We start from the raw sequence: 22,958 nt of genomic DNA, 5'->3' as shown, positions 1-22,958 counted from the left end.
GAATCAAGCAAAATATGACACAATTGAAGGAGGAACCATCAGGACATAAAAATGGGAAATATCCAGAGGTATGGTATATATTCAGTTTGAACTAGAGAAGTTCAAAAAAAGGTTAGAAAGATGAATTAAGGCAGCTTACAATAAGCTTCAGTGTCTTTCACTCCTGTAAGTGAAAGTCAGCTGACTCTATGGGAAAAGAAAAGCAGCAACTGGATACCAGAGCAAATAGAAAACACAGACAAAAGGCTTTGTAGCCAGACTTTACCTATGAGACTGAGGCTCAGGAAAGTTAAATAACTTGCCCAGGGTCACACAGCTAGACAACGGTAGTCTGACCTTAAGCCTAAGGCAGTCTGGCAGCAAAGTCCCGCTATTAAACATCATGATCCAAGAGAGATGAATACATATGTTCACACGAAAACTTGTACATGAATATTCATAGCAGCATTATATGGTATATAATATATAGTATAAAATATATGTATAGTATGATTCCATTCATGTAAAATTTTTAGAATAGGCAATTTCATAAAACAAGAAAATAGATTAGTGTTTGCCTACGGCTGCAGAAATTAGGGAACAGGAGTAAGTGCTAATAGGTATGAGGTAGTTCAGGTTTTTTTGTGGGGGGAGGCGATAATACAAATGTCCCAAATTTAGGCTTTGTTGATGATTGCATGGTTGGTGGTATTATCTTTAATATAATAACATAAAGTATAAAATTTAGATGAGTAAATCCTATGGTATATGAATTACATCTCAAAAAAGTAGAAAAAAAAATAAGCATCTAAGAAGACTGCATTTTGGTATGTAGCAATGTATACCATTGCTGGTATCACAATGATACCTAGCAACCATGGGGAAATGTGAAACAGAGTCTGTGCAAGCGGTCAGCTCTGTGAATGGGACAAGCCCCGTGAGAGTCCTTCCATGAGAAACATGATATAGAAACCAATCAGTTAATAAGGAGGTACTAAATTTGTTGTGTTTTGCTTTTTGTTCTGCAGTTTTTGAAGAGCCAGAAGATCCAAGCAACAGGTCATTTTTCTCTGAAATTATCTCTTCAATTTCGGACGTGAAGTTCAGCCACAGTGGGAGGTGTATCATGACCAGAGACTATCTGACCGTCAAAGTCTGGGATCTCAACATGGAAAACCGCCCCGTCGAGACTTACCAGGTACAGACCCCTGCCCGCGCACATGCACACCGGGCCCTGGAGGGCTCCGAGTCAGCCTCGGCCTGCAGGGGCTTACAATGTAGAGTAAAAGACACCGTGAGCCACTTCGATATCCAGAAACAGCTGGTAGGTAGGTCAGTGTACTAACCTGGAGGCCCTAGGGATTACAGGCTAGGAAGAGGGAATGGATTGGCAAGAGAAGTTGGAGGAAAGTGCTGGTGAAATGGGTAAGAAACTGAGAGGTGCCTGGAAGCCAACTGGAGAAACGTCTCAAGGAGGAAGTCACCAACTGCTGAATCAAGAGTTGTTGTTGAATCAAGAGAGGACTGAGAAAGGGCCACTGGATTTAGTGACATGGAAATTATCAGGTGACAGAGGTGAAGTGGTAGGGATAAATGTCTGATTGGAGTGGGTTCAAGAGAGATCATAAATGGAGGATGTGAACGCAGTGAAATTTGGAAAGAGTTTGTTTTGAAGAGGAACAGAGAAATCGGGTAGTAGCTGGAAGAGGATGCAGGATTGAGGAAGGCATCATAGCTTGTTTTAGGGTGACAGAAAGAAGCCAGTAAAGAGTGGGCTAACTGAAGCAGTCAGCTTCTCAAGGGAACATACTCCGTTGCAGAATTAGATATAGATGAGTTGGACCATTCATCCATCAAAGGAAAGCGAGAAGAGTAAAAACAGCTACAGATGCAGATTTGTGATGGGAACATACAGATGGTTTCTGCTTCTATTTTCCAGTCAAACAAGAAGCAAGATCATTAGCTGAGTGAGAAGGGAAAGTGTAAAATATTCCTCTAAAAGAGCAAATTGACTAGGGCACTATGGTAGGGTTGCAATGGGATCCACTCATTTACATATTTTAAGACAAATCTGTGTGATTGTATGTTTCTTCCCAGCCACATGAGCCTGCCTGGTTCAGGTAAGGAAGGGCAGAAAGTTAGATTTAACCAGTGGTGGGCTTTTACCAACTGACTACAAGGGAAGTAGGGAAAAAGGCAAGGTTTTTGAAGGTATTGATTAAAGGAGTGATTGGAATGAGGGCCACTGAATCTAAGGTAGGTAAGGAGGGAAATGAAGAACTGATAGAATCAAAACACTAAAGGGCTTGAACTAAAATGATAGGAGGCAGCAATAGGGTGATATTTACTAGACAAACAGTTACAGTGATGACAAGGCTCATAATATGACCATGAAAGCAAAGGACCTCATTGAAAAGAATGAGGCTAAGTAAGAGTCCAGAGTGTTTGAATTCCTAAGAATGATGGCAGGAATGGTGATGGAAGAGAGATGGAGGCACTAGAGAGGCTTCCAAGCCTGAGGCGGAGGGACTGTTGATGACTGTAAGAAGGATGGGGAGCAGGAAGTAGTGTTTGATGGCATGACTTTGAAGGAGCTGAGGCAGGAATGATGGTCCAGAGGACCGCAGAGCCCACTCACCTTGGCACACGAAAGCAGAAGTCCAGCGGCCACACGAGAGGCCTCGGGAGAAGCAGGAAATGTTCAGAGAGGAGGCTGAGGACACTGAGCACTTTGATGGCTGACTGTGATGCTGTAAAAGGTTTGGGGGCCAGAACTGCAGATGAGGTGGAGGTAGTCTGGTTAAGCCCTGTGGTTCACCTTGTGGTTCAAACAGCATCCCCTGTGTGCTTGCAGTCTTACTCCCCACTAACCCTTGCCCTCAGGCTCCTGCTAACAGCCCAACCATTTGGTGTTAGGTGCGAGAACTAGAAGCTAGGAGGGTGTTGTTGACAGAGGTGTGGCCTGCTGGAGAGCCCCAGCTAAAGAGTGGATTAGGCTACATCGTGGGGGAGCAATTGGTACTTTATTTTTTAATTATACCATATTCATTACCAGGATCATAGTAAGTAAAGAAAAGAATACTTGTATAGAGATAGGTTTTAAGCGTAACTAGTAAAGTAAGAATTAAAAACTGAACCGTTAAAACTATGTTTTAATTGTTCCTAAGTAAGCATTGGGGCTTCCCTATTAGCTCAGTTGGTAGAGAATCTGCCTGCAATGCAGGAGACCCTGGTTCGATTCCTGGGTTGGGAAGATTTGCTGGAGAGGGGAAAGGCTACCCACTCCAGTATTCTGGCCTGGAGAATTCCACGGACTATACAGTCCATGGAGTCGCAGAGAGTCCAACACAACTGAGCGACTTTCACTTCCAAGTAAGCATTACCCTGGAGAGGAGCTTGCCTTTCTCAATGGGTCTGAAACTGACTTTTCTTCCAAAATGAAAGCTTCATTTTTGTGGCTGCATTTTCAACAGCAGATTTCTCAGCTAATCTATGGTACTTTTATTTTAGACAAAGACTTAACAACAAAGCTAGCTAGCTGTGCCATAAAATAATTAGCATTTTAAACTCATGGTTCTCAAACTACATTTAGCAAGTGGTAAGTTTAGAAATCTTTGTAGAATACTAAGAAATAGAACCCATGTATGGAAATTAAACAATGCAAAAATTTATTTTAGATGGTGTATTTGAAAGCAATCTAGTTAAGTTTATATACCATACCAAAGGTGGTAATACACTATATCAGAAATGGTAAACAGACTCATTGAGTGAGTGTCTGGAACACGGTTAAAAGAGATTATAAGGTCAGCAGGCTCCACAAGTACATGATGTGAGAATCTCTGTGTTGGGAGACTCGGCCTAGGGTCAAGAAGGCCATACCCAAGCTCACTGGAACAGAGCAAAGAAACAGTATTTGGAAGATGGAGAGAGAAGGATCAAATAGGATGAGCCTTAAGGTAAGGCATCCACGTGAGTGTACTGAGAGGGAGAAACAGTTGGATAAGCAGGTTTCTATGGTACAGGCTTCTCAGAGATGTTTCTTGTGTCTGGGTCTTACCTTTTTCTCTCCTCGGATGGTGAACAGTCGATGTTCTCTGCCTAACGTTTCTTTTTTACAACAGTATATATATGGAGTATACCTTCATAGTCCATAATCTTCTCCTGTAGATGTCCTCACCTGGAGGTAGTCAGGAGCTCCCAGAGAGTAGAGGCTGGAAGGAGAAAATAAGGGTTCAGACTAGGTTTTCCCTTTGAATCTTTCCTGACTTTTAAGGTCTGGAGAACCTTTGTGCTGGGAGACTCTATTTGTGCATTCTTCTATTTCAGGGATTGACAAACTGTTCCTGTAAAAGGTTGTCTTTTAAGTCATAGAGTTCTTGGTGAGGTGATTCCTGCAGTAAGGGGCCCACAATTTCAAAGTGCACATGCTGTGTTTGATACTTATCACTCACCTGGAGGGTTTCTGTAAAACAATGCCAAAGGGGAATGGTCAGGGGACAGGCTGAGCAGGACCTTAAATGGCACTGCCCAATTTACAACCCTTAATGCTCTGCCCCCTTTAATCCTAATTATTCAAGGCGCTATTTGGTACTTCCCCTACCAAAAACAAATTTGGGGTGCTGACGATAAAATAAAATAGTATTGTAGTCCCCTCTTATCATTTTATAATTCCTTGATCATTGCAGAACTCTAAGAAGCCTGCATTATAGAAACCTGCTTAACCAAGTGTTTCTCCCTGCTCAGAACACTCATGGGTATGCCTTACCTTAAAAGTGCTCTGTACAGCTGGTAGGAATGTAAACCATTACAGACACTGTAGAGAACAGTATGGAGGTTCATTGCAGAACTAAAAGGTGAGTTAACATACGACTGAACAATCCCACTCCTGGGCATACAGCTAGAGAAAATCATAACTTGATACATGCACCTGCCCATAGAACTACTTACAATAGCTAAGACATAGAGGCAGCCTAACTATCCATCACCTGTTGCCGATGAGTGGATAAGGAAGATGTGGGCTGTGTGTATATATACACACATACATACCTGACATATATACGCACAGGGATATTACTCAGCCATTTGCAGCAACACGCATGTTCCTAATATTATCATACTAAGTAAAGCAAGCCAGAGAAAGACAAATATCGTATGTTATCATTTATATGGGGATTTTTTTAAAAAATGATAGAAATAATTTATACTCAAAACAGAAATAGTCCCACAGAAGTAGAAAACAAATTTATGGTTACCAAATGGGGAAAGGGGAGATAAATTTGGAGTCTGGGATTAACATAAACACACTACTGTATATATAAAATAGAGAATCAAGAAGGTCCTACTGAATAGCACAGGAAACTATATTCAATATTATATAATAACCTGTATAGGAAAAGAATCTAAAAAACAATGCATAATGTATAACTGAATCACTGTGCTGAAACCAACACAACATTATAAATCAACTATAATGTAAAATCAAAATTAAATTTTTTAAAAAGTATAAGGACTGGTCTGGTGGGAAGGAACTCTGTCATCAATTACTAGCACCTCACCTGAGCAGGGAGATACACAGGTGATAGTTCTAGGTGTCTTCATACATCTATCAGTTGATCTCAAGCATGTTTCCAGGAATAAGAAGCTTAGCCTTAAGTATTAATATAATGAACTATTTTCACATTTTCCTGTAGAATAGGGGTTGACAAACTGACCTGTGGGCCAAATCCAGCCCCGCACCTGTTTTTTGAAAAGCAGTTTTATTGAGATTGTCTACGGTTGCCTACAAGGGCAGAGTCGGGCCATCGTGACAGAGACCATATAGCTCACAAAGCCTAAAATATTTATTGTCTGACCCTTTACAGTAAAAGTTTGCCAACCCCTGAAATAGAAGAACAAACCAATAGAGTCTAACCTTGCCAGGCTAGAGTGGTCTATCCACCATACACAGCAGGCTCCACAAGTATGTCAAGTGAGAACCTCTGTGTTGGGAGACAGCGTAGTGTTAAGAGGGCCATACCCAAGCTCATAGGAGCAGAGCAAAGACGCAATATTTGGAACATGGAGAGAAGCATCTAATACGACAGGCTTTAAGCTCCCTCTTACTCTGCTCTCTACGTGCTTCTTGTGTCTGAGTCTTACCTTTTTCTCTCTGATGGTGGATGATGGTGAATAGTCAGTGTTCTTTGCCAAAGCTTTCTTTTTATGAGAGAATATATATATGCAGCATACCTTCATACTTAATGATCTTCTCCTATAGATGTCCTCACTTGGAATTAGTCAGGAGCTCCCAGAATGTAGATGCTTGAAGGAGAAAACAAAGGCTCAGACTGTGCTGTTCCTTCCCATCTTTTGTCTTTTAACACCTAGTCATAGAGTTCTTGGTGATGTGGTTCCTGCAATAACAGGTCCACACTTCCACTCACCTGTAGCGTTTCTGTTAAAAAAAAAAAAAAGCCAAAGGGGAATGGGTAGGGGTCAAGAATGGTTCACAAAGAAGGGCACAGACTAAGCCAGATCTTAAAAGGCACACAACTGCCCAATTTATAACCTTACTGCCCTGCCTCCTTCAATCCTAATTATCTTTGGGGCAGCATTTGGTTCTCCCTCTACCAAAAATAGATATTTGGGGTGCTTATATTAAAATAATATTCTATTCCCCTCTTATAATTTTATAATTCCTTCATCATTGCAGAACTCTTGAGAAGCCTGCTTAACCAAGCATTTCTCCCTGCTCAGAACACTAGTTATGTATGCCTTTGCTATAGAAGTGCTCTGAACAGTTGGTGGGAATGCAAATGAGTACAGCCATTGTGGTGAGCAGTATGGAAGTTCCTTAAAAATATGAAAAGATAGTTACCATAAAACCCTGCAGTCCCACTCCTGGGCATACATCTGGAGAAAATCATGATTTGAAAAAACACATGCACCCCACGGTTCCTAGCACTGTTTACAATAGACAAGACATGAAAGCAAACTAAATGTCCATCATCAGTCACTGATGAAGGATAAAGAGCATGTGGTGTATGTATGTGTGTGTATATATATGTGTGTGTATATACACACACAGTGGAATATTACTCCAGCCACTTGCAGTATGTTTAGACATAGAGAAAAGAAATAAGCCAGAGAAAGGCTAATATGATGACACTTTTAACAAGGATTCAAAAAAATGATATAAATGAGCTTATATATAAAAGAGAAATAGACCCACAGACATAGAAAACAAATTCATGGTTACCAAATGAAAAAGGGAGGGGATAAATTTGGAGTTTGCATTTAACATATACACACTGCTGTATATATATATAAAATAACCAAGAAGTTCCTACTGAATAGCACAGGGGACTATATACAATATTATAACCTATATGGGAAAAGAATCTGAAAAAGATAGATATATGTATGTCTGTAACTGAATCACTCTGCTGTACACCTGAAACACACAACATTGTAAATCAACTATAAAATAAACATTTTATAAATTTTATACTCCAAAATAAAATTAAAATTAAAAAGATTATAAGGACTGCTCCAGCGTGTAGGAATTCTGTCATTAACTACTAGCACCTTCCCTGAGCAGGGAGACATACAGGTGATACTCCTAGGTCTCTTCATACATCCCCATCAACTGATCTCAAGCATGTTTCCAGGAATAGGAAGCTGTAGCCTTAAGCATGATGACCTAGTTTCACCTTTTTCTATGAACAGGGGTTGACAAACTGTGACCTGTGGGCCAAATCCAGCCCCCTTTATTTTATAAAAGCAGTTTCATTGAATCAGCCACACCTGATCGGTTAACTATTGTCTGTAGCTGCCTTCATCCTGTAATGGCGGAGTTGGGTCACTGTGACATTGTGGCTCACAGACCCTAACACATTCATTGTCTGACCTTTCACAGGAAAAGTTTGTCAACCCCTGAAGTAGAACAAACCGAGAGAGTCTAATCTTGCCAGGCCTACAGTGGTCGATCAGTCATACGACAGCAGGCTCCACAAGTGCATGATGTGAGCACGTCTGAGCTGTGAGGCTCAGCCTAGTGTCGAGGGGGCCACACCCAAGCTCACGGGAACAGAGCACAGAAGCGATATTTGAAACATGAAGAGAGAAGCAGCTAATAGGATGAGTCTTAAGTTCTTTCTTGCCCTGCTCTCTAGATCTTTCTTGAGTCTGTGTCTTACCTTTTTCTTTCCTCTGATGGCAAAAACCCGATCTTCTTTACTTAAGCTTTTTCCTACAATAGAGTATATATATGCAGCATACCTTCATAGTCGATGACCTTTTCCTATAGATGTCCTCACCTGAAGGCAGTCAGGAGCTTCCAGAATGTAGGTGCTGGGAGGAGAAAATAAGGGCTCAGACTAGGTTTTCCCTTGGAGTCCTTCCTGACTGTTGTCTTTTAAGACTTAGTTATAGAGCTCCCTGGTAATGTGGTTCCTGCAATAAGGGGCCCACATTTTCAAAGTGCGCATGCTTTGTCTGATACTTACCACTCCCCTGTGATGTTCCTGTAAGACAAATTTCATAGGGGAATGGTCAGTAATGGTTCCTAAAGAAGGGGACAGGCTGAGCCAGACCTTAAATGGCACACCACTGCCCCATTCTTAACCCTTAATGCTCTTCCCCTTCAATCCTAATTATCTTCAAGGCACTATTTGGTACTCCCCCTCTGAAAACAGAAATTTGGGGTGACTATACTAAAATGAAATAACATTCTATTCCCCTCTTATAATTCTATAATTCCTTGATCATTGCAGAACTCTGAGAAGCCTACCTCATAGAAGCCTGCTTAACCAGGTGTTTCCAAAACCTGTTCTCTCCCTGCTCAGAATACTCACAAGTATGCCTTCCCTTAAAAGTGCTCCCCTTCAGTCGGTGGGAATGTAAATTGGTACAACAGTATGGAGTTTCCTTAAAAAACTAAAAAGAGCGCAGAAACAATATTTGGAACATGAAGAGAGAAGCATCAAATAGGACAAGTCTTAAGTTCTTTCTTACTCTGCTCTCTAGATGCTTCTTCTTATGTCTGTGTCTTACCTTTTTCTCCCCTCTGATGGTGAACAGTTGATCTTCTTTGCCTAAGTTTTTTTCTACAACAGAATATATATGCAGCATACCTTCATAGCCAATGATCTTGTCCTGTAGCTGTCCTCACTTGAACGCAGTCAGGAGCTCCCAGAATGTAGGTGCTGGGAGGAGAAAATAAGGGCTCAGACCAGGGTCTTCCTTTGAGGCCTTCCTGACTTTTGTCTTTTGAGACTTAGTTATAGTTTTTGGTAATGTGGTCCCTGCAATAAGGGGCCCACATTTTCAAACCACACATGGTTTGATATTTACCACTCACCTGTGGTGTTTCTGTTAAGACAAATGCCAAAGGGGAATGGTCAGCAATGGATCATAAAGAAGGGGACAGGCTGAGCTAGATCTTAAAAGAAACACCACTGCCCAAATGATAACCCTCATTGCTCTGCCCTCTTCAATCCTACTTATCTTCATTGCACTATTTGGTACACCCACTACCAAAAATATAAATTTGGAGTGAATATACTGAATATTCTATTTCCCTCTTATAATTTTATAATTCCTTGATTATTGCAGAACTTTAAGAAGCCTGCATTACAGAAACCTGCTTGACCAAGTGTTTCTCCCTGCTCAGCACACTCATATGTATGCCTTCCCTTAAAAGTGCTCCTTTCTGTTGGTAGGAATGTAAACTGGTACAGCCACTGTGGAAGTTCCTTAAAAAACTAAAAAGACTGTTACCACGTGATCCAGCTATCCCACTCCATGCATATATCCAGAGAAAACCATAATCTGAAAAGAAATATGCACTGCAGTATTCATAGCAGCACTATTTACAGCAGCCAGAACATGGAAGCAACCTATATGTCCATCATCTGTCTCTGATAAATCGATAAGGAAGATATGGTGTATATGTGTGCGTGTGTGTACATACACACAATGGAATTAATACTCAGCTGTAAAAACAGAATGAAATATTGCCATTTGCAGCGACATGGATGCATGCAGAGATTATCATACTAAATAAGCCAGAGTTAGACAAATACAATATTTATATGGAGGTTCTAAAAGAAAACTATACAAATGAAATTTCATACACAAAACAAATAATCCTACAGACATAGAAAACAATTTTGGTTACGGGAGAAAGGGTGGGAAGGATAAATTAAGAATTTGAGACTGACACATACATACTACTTTATATAAAAGAGATAACCAACATGAATCTACATGAACTATACTCAATATTATGTAATAATCTCTAAGGAAAAAGAATCTGATAAAAAGTAGACATGTATGTATACAAAATGGGAAAGGGGGGAATATTAAATATATAAATTGGAGTTTGGGATTAACATATACACACTGCTATATATAAAACAGACAATGAAGAAGGTCCTACTGAATAGCACAGGGGATTATATTCAGTATTATGTAAAAACCTGTATGGGGAAAGAGTCTGAAAGAGAATAGATATATATGTAACTGAATCACTTTGCTTTATACCTGAAACACACAACATTGTTGATCAACTATACTGTAATGTAAATAAAAATAAAATTTAAACAAATTTTAAGGACTGGGCCAGTGTTTAGGAATTCTGTCATCAACTATTTGTGCCTCCCCTGAGCAGGGAGACATACAGGTGATACTCCTAGGTCTCTTAATATATCCATCAGCTGATCTCAAGCATGTTTCCAAGAATAAGAAGCTGCAGACTTAAGTATAATGAGCTGTTTTCACATTCTCCTATAGAACAGGAGTTGACAAACCTGCGGGCCAAATCTAGCCCCGCATCTGTTTTTGGAAAAACAGTTTCATTGAATCAGTCACACCTGGTCATTTACCTATTGTCTACAGTTGCCTACATGCTCCAAGGGCAGAGCTGGGTCATTGTGACAGAGACCTATGGTTCACAAAGCCTAAAATATTATTGTCTGACCCCTCACAGAAAAAATTCATCAACCCCTGAAACAGAAGAACAAAGCAACAGAGTTTAATCTTGCCAGGCTAGAGTGGTCTATCAGCTATACACAGCAGGCTCAACAAGTACATGATGTAAGAACCTCTGTGTTGGGAGACTCAGCCTAGTGTTAAGAGTGTCATGCCCCAGCTCATAGGAACAGAGCAAAGAAACTATTTGAAACATGAAGAGAGAAATAGCTAATAGGATGAGTCTTAAGTTCCCTCTTACTTTGCTTTTTGTGTCTGTGTCTTACTTTTTCCTCTCCTCTGATAGTGAATGGTTGATGTTCTCTGCCTAAGATTTCTCTTTACGACAGAAGATATATACACACACATATAGAGAGAGAGCTTCCCCTGGGGCTCCGTTGGTAGAGAATCCGCCTGCAATGCAGGAGAACTGGGTTCGATCCCTGGGCTGGGAAGATCCCCTGGAGAAGGGAAAGGCTACGCACTCCAATATCCTCTCCTGGAGAATTCCTCGGATTATACAGTCCATGGGGTCGCAAAGAGTAAGACCTGAGTGACTTTCACTTTCATATATACATATGTGTGTGTGTATGTATGTATGTATGTATGTATTCTATGCAGCATACCTTCATAGTTACTGATCTTCTCCTGTAGACGTCCTCACCTGGAGTTGCCAGAAGTTCCCAGAAACATAGATACTGAGAGGAGAAAATAAGGGCTCAGACTAGGTTCTCTCCTTGAATCCTTCCTGACTTTTAGTTATAGAGTTCTTGGTAATGAGGTTCCTCCACTAAGGGGCCCACACTTCCAAAGCACACATGTTTTGATAATTATCACTCACCTGTGGTGTTTCTGTAAGACAAAATTCCAGATGAATGGAATTTTGAAAAAAATATTGGTATAAAGAAAAAGATTGGTGTGTATATATACATGTGGTGGTGGTTTAGTCACTTAAGTCATGTCCGACTCTTACAACACCATAGACTGTAGCCCACTAGGCTCCTCTGTCCGTGGGATTTCCCAGGAAAGAATACTAGAGTGAGCTGCCATTTCCTTCTCCAGAGTATCTTCCCTATTTAGGGATCGAACCCACAGACCTGCCTCCCCTGCATTGGCAGGCAGATTCATATACATATTCAGCCAAAAAAAGAATGAAATAATGCCATTTGCAATGACATGAATGGACCTAAAAATTATACTAAGCAAAATAAGTCAGAGAAAGATATATATTGTATGATATCACTTATATGTGGACTCTACAAAAAGATAATACAAATGAACTTACATATGAATCAGAAATAGACACACAGACATAGAAAACAAATTTATAGTTATCAAAGGGGAAAAGGCAGGGGGGATAAATTAGGAGTTTGGGATTGACATATTTATACTACTCTATGTAGAAGATAGGGAGAAGGCAATGGCACCCCACTCCCGTACTCTTGCCTGGAAAATCCCATGGACGGAGGAGCCTGGTAGGCTGCAGTCCATGGGGTCTCTAAGAGTCGGACACGACTGAGCGACTTCACTTTCACTTTCATGCACTGGAGAAGGAAATGGCCCAACCCACTCCAGCGTTCTTGCCTGGAGAATCCCAGGGACGGAGGAGCCTGATGGGCTGCCGGCTATGGAGTCTCACAGAGTCGGACATGACTGAAGCAACTTAGCAGCAGCAGCAGCAGCATATAGAAGATAAAAGATACAACCAACCAAGTCCTACTGTATAGCACAGGGAACTATACTCAATATTTTATGTAATGACCTATAAGGGAAAACAATCTGAATAAAAATATACCTGAAAGTAACACAACACTGTAACTCAACTAAAACTTCAATTAAAAGATGGTACTCAAAAAAATAAATAAAAGTTTGAGGAAATATTGAAAAAAAAAAAGTGCCCCATAACGGATAAAAGGAAAGAGTAGGGAGAGATAAGATTTAAAAGAGGATCTATTTTGCTCATCTTTTTCTTCCAAAAGGTAGGAGATCTGGAGTATGAGGATAACAAACGTGGCTTCCTTTGCCTACCGGATTAATTCCAGCTTGCCTCTGTTCCCCTTCAGAAGCCCACTCCTCTTCCTCGTCTCCCTCTGTTACACAGATCTTGGAAGCAAGTCAATGATAAAGTCAAGAAAAGGCAAGAATTAGGCTTGCTTTCTAGAAAATAGATCAATTCTTGAGGTCAATATCTTCCAACCATCAGAAGAAAAGTATGACCCCAGTGGATGTCCTTACCTCCCCCATCCCTTTCTTTCAAGGAAACAGTCTGCTAACTGGGGAGAAAGGGAATTAGAGTCAAGACTTATAGTCAAGGGTTAGGCAAACTATGACCCAGAAGTTGCCACCTGTATTTGTAAATAAAGTCTTATTGGAACACAACTCTTAACTCATTCATTTATGTATTATGGCTACTTTTGCATTACAAAGGTACAGTTGGATAGTTGTAACTGAGGCTACATGACCCACAAAGTATAAATATTTACAATTTGGCCCTTTTTAGGAAAAGTTTGTGAAGATCTAGCATCAGCCCTCTCTTTGTCCTGGGACTCTTCTGCTTTACTTAAAGATTCTTCACAATAACTAGAGAACTTCAACAAGCAGAAATGGCCCTACAAACAAAATGGCCTTCCCTATTAGATCTGAGACACTCCTAATAGGCACAAGAGGTGGTAGGAGAGGAAGGGAGGACAGTGAGTTAATTTATGGCAGAATTCCGAAGCTTAGGACACAAGCCTTGCCCTCATTCTCCCCATCTAACAAAGCCATAAGCCCAGCTGCCAATGGATTCACTTGTCACCATAACCCTGAAGCAGATACCCTGAAAAGGACCACAGCTATTCGGGAACACGAGTGTAAGGGTGAAGGAAGTTAATTTGCAGAGTTAGAAATCTTTCCTCTGTCCAAATAAGAGTTTTTCAAATATCCCAAACATCTACTGCAACATGGAATGAATCTGACCTTATTCCTCTGCCCAGGGCTAAGCACACAGCTGAGCCTCTGAGCTCAGCATCTGACAGAACCCTGGCACAAGGGAGGAGAGGGGCCCAGGCTGCAGAAAGAGAGATCATGAACCATCACTCTTCATCTAAACCAAGTCACACTGTGCTTTCCATGACATCTTTCTGCCTTCACCCAGTTCTGCCTGCCTCTTGGCCTCACTTCAGTTCATCATCCCAGCTGTCTAGGACTGAGACTGCATAAGGCGAGTCCAGTGAGGCAGAGCGAGTGGGAGGCAGCTGCTAGAGCTGGCAGGAGCAGGCGCGCCAGAACCCAGACCCCCGGTTCACTTCCCGTTCTGTCATTTCCTCTGCTGTGTGATCTTGGACACGTGATGTCATACGCTGCCGTGCATGCTCCATTAAAGTGAAGAGAATGATAGTACCCACAACCTAAGATGATATTAGAGACGAGACGAGATCTTATGGATAAAGAGCCCGGCTAATAATAACAAGCTGGCATATTATGTATGCCTAATGTCATTACCACTCCCCACAATGGATCTCAGGAAGAACTGAAAATGGCACCCAGATTACTGTGCTCCAAGCCTCAATCACTGGCCTACTCGCCATACTCACCTGAGTTGCTGAATGCAGCTGGAGAGAAACACCCAACCATGCTGACCAGACTTATTTGAAATTCACATCTGGGTGGCTAACAAACACGCGAAAAGATGCTCAACATCACTCATTATCAGAGAAATGCAAATCAAACCCACAATGAGGTACCATCTCACAGTGGTCAGAATGGCTGCTATCAAAACATCTACAAACAAACAATGCTGGAGAGGGTGCAGAGAAAAAGGAACTGTTGGTGGGAATGCAAACTAGTACAGCCACTATGGAGAACAGTGTGGAGACTCCTTAAAAAACTGGAAATAGAACTGCCATATGACCCAGCAATCCCACTGCTGGGCATACACACCAAGGAAACCAGAATTGAAAGAGACACGTGTACCCCAATGTTCATCGCAACACTGTTTACAATAGCCAGCGCATGGAAGCAACCTAGATGTCCACCAGCAGATGAATGGATAAGAAAGCCGTGGTACATATACACAATGCAGTATTACTCAGCCATTAAAAAGAATACACTTGAATCAGTTCTAATGAGGTGGATGAAACTGGAGCCTATTATACAGAGTGAAGTAAGCCAGAAAGAAAAACACCAATACAGTATATTAACACATATATGTGGAATTTAGAAAGATGGTAACGATGACCCTATATGCAAGACAGCAAAAGAGACACAGATGTAAACAGACTTTTGGACTCTGTGGGAGAAGGCGAGGGTGGGATGATTTGAGAGAATAGCACTGAAACATGTATATTATCATATGTGAAATAGATTGCCCGTCCAGGTTCAATGCATGAGACAGGGTGCTCAGGGCTGGTGCACAGAGATGACCCTGAGGGATGGGATGCGGAGGGAGGTGGGAGGGAGGTTCAGGATGGGAAACACATGTACACCCATGGCTGATTCATTCAAATGTATGGCAAAAACCACCACAACATTGTAAAGTAATTAGCCTCAAATTAAAAATTGAAAATAAATAAGAAAAATAAAATTCATACCTGGGGACTTCCCTACTGGTCCAGCAGCTACGATTCTGCACTCCCAATGCAGGAGGCTGGGGTTCAATCCCTGGTCAGGGAACTAGATCATGCCACAACTGAGAGTCTGCATGCCCCAACTAAAGATCCCGAGTGCCACAACAAAGGTGGCATAGACAAAATGTTTTCAAAAATAAAATCACATTCAACAACTTCAAGCAGCCCTCAGTGCCTTCCAGGAGCCAAGCACTGTTGCCAAGCACCTCCCCGCCCCTGGCCTTTTTCACGCTCAGCCGATAACCTTGCTTCTTATTTCACTGAAAAATGAACCCGGAGAGGATTGCCACATAGTCCAGGGCTGCACTGTGCACGCCAGCATCTACTGGGCATTCCCCCCTTGCACAGACATTTCCAAATTATCCAACCCCAAAGTGAACATGGCCACTCCATCCTTCCGCTTGGTCAAAAGCACGATTCAGGAGCCATCTCTGACTCCCATTTTCCTCTCCACACTTGACAGTGGCTCCATCCGCAAGTCCTATCAGCTGTCCTTCCAAACTCGGCAAAACTCTGACCACCTCCCACCACTGCTCACCTTGGTCCAAACCATCATCTGTCGAGCAGGTTACACCCGGCCTCCCTGCCTTTGGCCCTGCAGGGGCTTACAGTCTGTCACAATACAGCAGGCGCAGCACCCTTCCCATGACGTCTGTTCACATCACTCAGAGTAAGGGACCTGTGGGAACTGGTTGGCACACGCTGAGGCCCCCCACTCTGCTCCTTGCCACCCTCCACCCCACTGCCTCCAGGACTCCTGCCTCTGGGCCATTATATTAGCTGTTCTCAATGCTTAGTAGCTCAGTGGTAAAGAAACTGCCTGCAATGTGGGAGACCCAGGTTCCATCCTTGGGTCGGGAAGATCCCCTGGAGAAGGACATGGCAACCCACTCCAGTATTCTTGCCTGGAGAATTCCAGGGACAGGGAAGCCTGGCTACAGTCCATGGGGTCACAAAGAATTGGACATGACTGAGTGACTAACACTTTCATTTATGCTTGGAAAGCCTTTCCTTAGATACCACTGAGAGGCACTCATTTTCTCCAGGTTCCTGCTCCAGTGTTGCCTTCTCAGGTGAACTTGACTACTCGCCCTGTATAAATAATCCCCCAGAGCTCCCACTACCCTTTTTCCACTTTTTTTTTTGTTCTCATTTTATCACCATCTAAAATATCTTATACTTGTTATTTCACAGCAGAAATACAACACTGTAAAGCAATTATACTCCAGTTAACAAATAAAATTTAAAAATCAAAAAAAAAGAAAATATCTTATGTATTTACTTGGCTACACAGTCTCTTCCCCAACACTGGGAGGAAAGCACCCCAAGGGTATTCTGTTCGTGGCTCTATCCCAAGCATAGAGCTGGCATTCAACAAATATTTATTGAATAAAAGGCTGAATGAATGGTGCTGTCTAAATGGGCTTAGACTTCCCTGGTGGTCCAGTGGTGACGACTGCACTTCCTCTGCAGGGAGCATGTGTTCAATCCCTAGCTGGGGAACTAAGATCTCGCACGCGCTGCATGGCAAAAAATAAATTAAGTTTTTTAAAAGATACTGACCAAAAGTGAAAAATAAATAGGCGTAGAAAATGGGAATCCCCTACTTACTGTGCCCTGTTCTATGCCACCATCTATATAAGTGAGTTTGTTTAATCCACATGTGCCATGTAAACAACTCACCAAACCGTCTTAAAGCCCCAAGGCTGAGAAGGGCTAAGACACAAAACTATCTGATTCAAGCCACATTTACACTGGAAGAACGAACAGCTCCCATTCAAAGAGGAGCTCCTCACAGAGGAATCATTTTAAAAAATATTAATAATTAACACCCTCTTAATATGTTTTTCCTGCCCCTCCAGGTTCACGACTACCTCCGCAGCAAGCTGTGCTCCCTCTATGAAAATGACTGCATTTTTGACAAATTTGAGTGTGTGTGGAATGGGTCAGACAGGTAAGAAAGGTCTGGTGGCTGGGAACCTTCCACGGGGGGCCCTCTCCGTGCACTGGCCCTGAGCCATGTATACTAAGGGGGTGCAACCAAAGAGCCATCAGAATCGGCCCTGAGGCCTGGCAGGGCTGCACCATGTGGCCCAGCAGGTGACCTCGGGGTCAAGTCTGGAAAGGAACAGGTGATGGGTAAGATCCTGGACTCCTCTTTCAGAACTGGATCAGGTGACCCTTTAACCTCACAAAAATCCTACCTTATACAGGCAAGACCCTCCCAGAGCTGGGTCCATGCACCTAAAATGAAGCTCCCCTGGCAAATTTTGAGGATGAACCATTCCAATGACTGTAAAGTGTACTGTCTGGATGGGAAATTATCCCTCGAACTGCCAGCAGGGACTGGCCTAAGGCCTGGTGGTCATGAACTGAATTCTCATCAGCCTCATTTATTCTGTGCCCTCAAAGGGATTTATGACTATTTGAGGCCTTTGGTTTCAACAGTACTTCCTATTACCTCCCTGCAGTTTCTTTTTGGCTTGACGAATAGATGCTGCTGTGATTTCCAGAAGCCAGCCCAGGCTACCAGGGGGGCTGTTCCTTAGTGAAGGCAGCACCAGCAGTCCTACTGAAAAGCAGGGAAATTCTATCACTGCAAAGCATTCAGAAGGGTGAGCTTCTAGTGAGCACAGGCTCTACCTCTCTGACCCCTGTTGGGTTTTTTGGGCCAGTGATCCAAAACCAGCCTTCCACTCAGCAGGCCTAGAAGGAGTCACCACATGGTAGACAACCCAGATCACACCACCCAGTTGGTGGAGGCCAGAGGGCCCAGAGCAAAGCAACTGTTACTTAGTTGAACAAAGACCCTCAGAGGAAAAGTAGCTATCCCTGCCCTGTTATTTTAATTTCCATCGGTAATTTATTCATTGTTCATTATGAATAGATTTTTTTAATATTTGTGGTTCTTTTTGTTCAAGTTCCCCTTCTATCTGAACCAAGACTCAAAACCTATACCTACTAGGTACTTTCACACATCATGATTTTTTAATCCTGACCACCATCCATCAAAATTACTTTCACTGTCCCCATTTTACAGCTGAGGAAACTGAGACTCAGCCGGATACTAGTTCAGGAGTTTGGGCAGATCACAGTAAGTAGTAGAGACAAGAGGAAGAATTTAAATCCTAAAATGAACATTCTTTCCACCACATTACAGATTCTTTCCATAACCGAGAAAATGTTATTTTTGGTCCAGATAAGATTGAGATTACTTTTTTTTTTTCCCCAAAAAAAGACTTTCTCCTACGGTTTAAAAACAAGTCGGGTGGTGGTAATGGAAGCAGAGGTCAGTGCGTGGGAAGCAATAAGGCCAAATGGCTTAATGCTTGTGCTCCAGCATCTGGCAGATGTGGGCTGGAGGCCCAACTTGGCTACTTACTGGCTGTGTGACACCATACATGCACTCACTTTTCCTCCTGTGTAAACCCCTTAACATGGAATGATGGAAAAGGAAATGAGGCTAGGGGTAAAGCACCCAGCACCCCCACGTGATGAGATGATAATTGCTCACCCTATTTCATGGCATCGGTTTCCCAGGCCAGGGTAACAAAATCTAGCCCTTGATTAATTTCCGGGACAACTAACAAATACCCAAAAACTCAGCCCCCTGGCCAGGGCTCAGTCCTGTCAGTTTTCCTTCACCTTCCTCTAGCCCAAGACAACGAGATGCAAAGTTCTCCCATCCTAACCAGCCAGTTGGTGCCTTACCCACAAATAAGGCCAAGCCCACCTCTCTGGGGGTCAGCCATAAGAGGGTGCTGCTTGAGGGACATTATGTTTCCCTTGGCCTGTCACCATTAAGTAGAGTTGGTTCATGGCTTCTGAGAGGCTCTTGGCACCCCCTGCTCTCTTTATCAATGAGAGATACTCCTGAGAATGGATAGCTCTTGTAGGAAAGTAGGCAACCATCTGTAAGTCCACTACAAAGGCTTATTTCCTCATCCTACATCCTTTTAAAATTCTAATTTTTGTTTACTCCCTCCCAAGACCAAGATGAGATCCATTTTTTAGATAAGTTTTCAGAAAAGGCAGAATTTCGATCTAGTTTATAGCGGGAAGAGGGCACGATGTCAGCATCCCTCAGTGCTGATGCCAGAAAGCCTTATCAGTCGAGCAGCACCGTCACTCCTACGACCGCCAGGCTCTAAACGAACACGATACAAGGACGGCTATTTTCAGCATTCCTATTCTCATGACTTGACTGCAGCCTCAGAATCCTGATGTGAAGGAGGTGGGCTGGGATCCTTAAAACCACTAGACTGACTTATGGAACAAAATAATCTAAAGGAATCTATTGATAAATAGCAAGGAGGGCTATCATCACCCTTCACCCAGCCCAAGAGCTTGCTTTCCTTAGTGCTTCTAAAGTCAGTGGTCACACTACAAAGCCTGCTGCGGTGTTCGGTCTCTTAGCTGTAGAAAGTCTACGTCTACGGCACTCAGTCACTCCCTGTTTCCTCTCTGCCTTGCAGCGTCATCATGACAGGCTCCTACAACAACTTTTTCAGGATGTTTGACCGCAACACCAAACGCGATGTCACCCTTGAGGCCTCGAGGGAAAACAGCAAACCCCGAGCTATCCTAAAACCACGCAAAGTGTGCGTGGGGGGCAAGCGGAGAAAAGATGAGATCAGTGTCGACAGTCTGGACTTTAGCAAAAAGATCTTGCATACAGCTTGGCATCCTTCAGAAAATATTATAGCAGTGGCGGCTACAAATAACCTATATATATTCCAGGACAAGGTTAACTAGGAGGACAAGTTATTACTTAATAATCTCACATACTGAATACTAGTCAAACACGTTTTTAAATGTTTCTTTGGGTGTTCATTTGATGCATCGACTTTAATTTCCCTCTGCAGGAGACAATTGGAATAGAAGTCCATGGAGTCCAACCTTCCCACATCCCCAGTTCTAAGAAACTTTTGTCAAACCCAGTAGGTTCTGGGACACTTCTGTTTAGAATTGAGAGCTGCCAGCTAACAGTAACTCTTCCATAGTTGACTTGAATTTCTGATGCTTTTATTGCCCCGTTTGCTCTGGTGGGTCCAGTGTTTTGTTTCTAGGTGTCTGCTGAGATAAAATGAGGTTGTCTGTAGTATTTAAAGAGAAAAGAGATAAGTTTTTTTTAATTAAGCAATTCCATTTGATTGAAAAAAAACTCAATGAAAAATAAACACTGTTTACTCTTAGAGAAATTCTCCTTGTTTTTTGACAAATCAGAACCAGTCAGCACCCCCCTGCTCCTACAGCACTTTTTTTTTTCCCATTTTCTTTTTCATGATTTCGCTTGAGCCAGAGATTTATTTCACGAGGCTGCGAAGAGGATGCAGAATGGGAAGGGGAAAGGACCACATCAACAATGCTATATTCTTTTTTCGTAAGTGCCATAGAAACAGCCTGAGAATTTGGCCAGGAAACCCCATGAATGCTTCAGGGGACATCAAGAGAACACATCGCTTCTCAGAGTTAGCTTGGCAGGGCCCTGTGGGGCCACATTCCATCTGTCGCTTTATTGCTCTTGCTTTTTGTCATTTTAAATGGCTCCATATAATCCTCTACTTACACGTTCCTTGGCTTTTTCCCTTCACCCTTTTCCAGCTTATTTATTCCCTTGACTTCTAAAGGCCAAGTCCTTGTTGTTTATGATCTGGCTCCTAAATGCAGCAGTAAGCTGATGGGCTGGGGCACCTCCCTGAGAAAATGTGTCTCCCAAAGCAGCCCCCGCCCCCTTTCCTGGGTTTTGTAACCCAAAGTAACACTCCATCTATCTCTACTACAGCGAGAACAAAAACAGCCAATGGAAAACGCTGCTCTGTAAAGGCTATTCAAGTGCTTCTGACCCACCATAAGTTTACTAACCAAAAAAACAGACCAGAGAACTCTTCTACAGAAATGGAATATGGGGGAATCAAGAAGCTTTGACATCAAAGTGAAGTCTGCTTGAAACTGTAGAGGCTGGTTCATCACCCCCCTCACCCACTTCCGCCCCCTGCCATTGAGGATCCAGACATGTAACTTCCAGAAGTTTCTCTGTGGTGCACCTCTGGGAAAGAGACTAAATTAATTCAAAAGATGGAGAAATTTGAAACAGAGGCTCAGGGAGGAAGTGGGAGGTCCTCCAAGCCGGGCCTGGGCCCCATGTCTCCATTCCTCTCACCATGACTCATCTCCCCTGACTTGCATTTAGTGACTAGGAAATGGCTTGAGATGAGGATTTTCCTTTTAAAGAGAAATTTTCTTTCGCTTTGTATGTTTATTAGAAGTCCCAACTTTCAAGTGTAATTTGTTTTGAAAGAGAAAAATAGTGAAAGAACCATCTTTCTAGGCTAAGCTATTACCCACTTAATAACAGCTTTTTGGCAAGGAAATAACTATCTACTTAAGCGAACACTTTTGTAAGACGTGGCTCAATTTCAGAAACGTTAAAATATGAAAAAGCACATCTCAAAACTGAGGGAGCATATGGATGAAGGCATGCCTTTTTTCTCCGTGTTTATCTTTCCTGCAATAAAAGTCCTGGTGGAAACTCTCTGGGCAGGATTCCTGGCCTGATGGGGACCAGGTTCTTGGAGGAGATCCAAGAAAGCCATAGAAACTTCTCCAACTCACACAGAATCATGGTATCAGGACAGACAGAAGGACCAGCAGGCTCCTGTCCTGAGCTGACCATCAACTCCCTCATGGCCTTTTCTCTGCTTCCTTGAGACTCAGCCCCTCTATCTGTACCAGCTGACAGGATGAATCATTGTTCCTCTAAATTTAGCATCGACCTACCTTTATACTGTTACTCATTTCACACTTAAGTCACCTTTTCTAAAAGCAAGACATAGCCTCCTCCCAACAAATGTTCTTGAAATGTCAGCTTCAATGTTTTGTTCTAACACTAAAAGAGTCACATAACCATTAATGAAACAAACATGCACCCATTCACCACCTACAGGCGATTTGTGAACCCCAGGATGCATGCTTACCGAACTTGGGGAACACTGAGTTCTGATGCTGCAGAACACTGAAGCTTTTGGAGGCATTAGAGACTTGCAATGGTCAGTACAAATTAGGAGTCAAGCTTGCTTCTCAGAACACATGCCTAAACAATTCTGGTCACGGCTTTAAGGGGTTCACAGGCCCACCTACAGCCTATCTGTGGCCTTTACCTCAAAGCTCGCACACTAACCCAGTGCCTTCAGCACACAGATGTACAGTTTGAGATCTGCAGAGTGGGAGGACTTTGCAGACGACATCAATGCTAAGAACAGAGGGCCACCATCTTCCCCATTACCCCCAACAAAGGAGGCACCAGAGGCAACATCCTCGACTCATATGCGGAAACAGGAGGGGAAGGCCCTAGAGACCAGCGCCCGCCACCATGCTTTAGCAACGACCTGCTCTGTGCCGGTTATGGAACCAGGTATTTAC

General features: G+C 42.7%; 1 protein-coding gene across 6 annotated transcripts in view; it reads left to right on the top strand.

The window, feature by feature from the left end:
- The window catches only part of PPP2R2B (protein phosphatase 2 regulatory subunit Bbeta), a 522,252-nt gene extending 501,521 nt beyond the window's left edge, over positions 1 to 20,731 (top strand). For all 6 annotated transcript variants that reach the window (XM_042250618.2, XM_042250619.2, XM_042250617.2 and 3 more), the window contains 3 exons: positions 1,008 to 1,177; positions 17,399 to 17,490; positions 20,012 to 20,731. In XM_042250618.2, coding sequence (XP_042106552.1) covers positions 1,008 to 1,177; positions 17,399 to 17,490; positions 20,012 to 20,291 — 542 coding nt within the window. In that variant the 3' untranslated portion in view covers positions 20,292 to 20,731. The remainder of the gene's footprint in view (positions 1 to 1,007; positions 1,178 to 17,398; positions 17,491 to 20,011) is intronic.
- Positions 20,732 to 22,958: the final 2,227 nt, after the last annotated feature.

The sequence above is a fragment of the Ovis aries genome, chromosome 5 (assembly GCF_016772045.2).
Source record: "Ovis aries strain OAR_USU_Benz2616 breed Rambouillet chromosome 5, ARS-UI_Ramb_v3.0, whole genome shotgun sequence".
Classification (NCBI taxonomy): domain Eukaryota; kingdom Metazoa; phylum Chordata; class Mammalia; order Artiodactyla; family Bovidae; genus Ovis; species Ovis aries.
The sequence above is the reverse complement of the archived record's forward strand: the minus strand, read 5'-3'. Positions and strand labels throughout refer to the sequence as shown.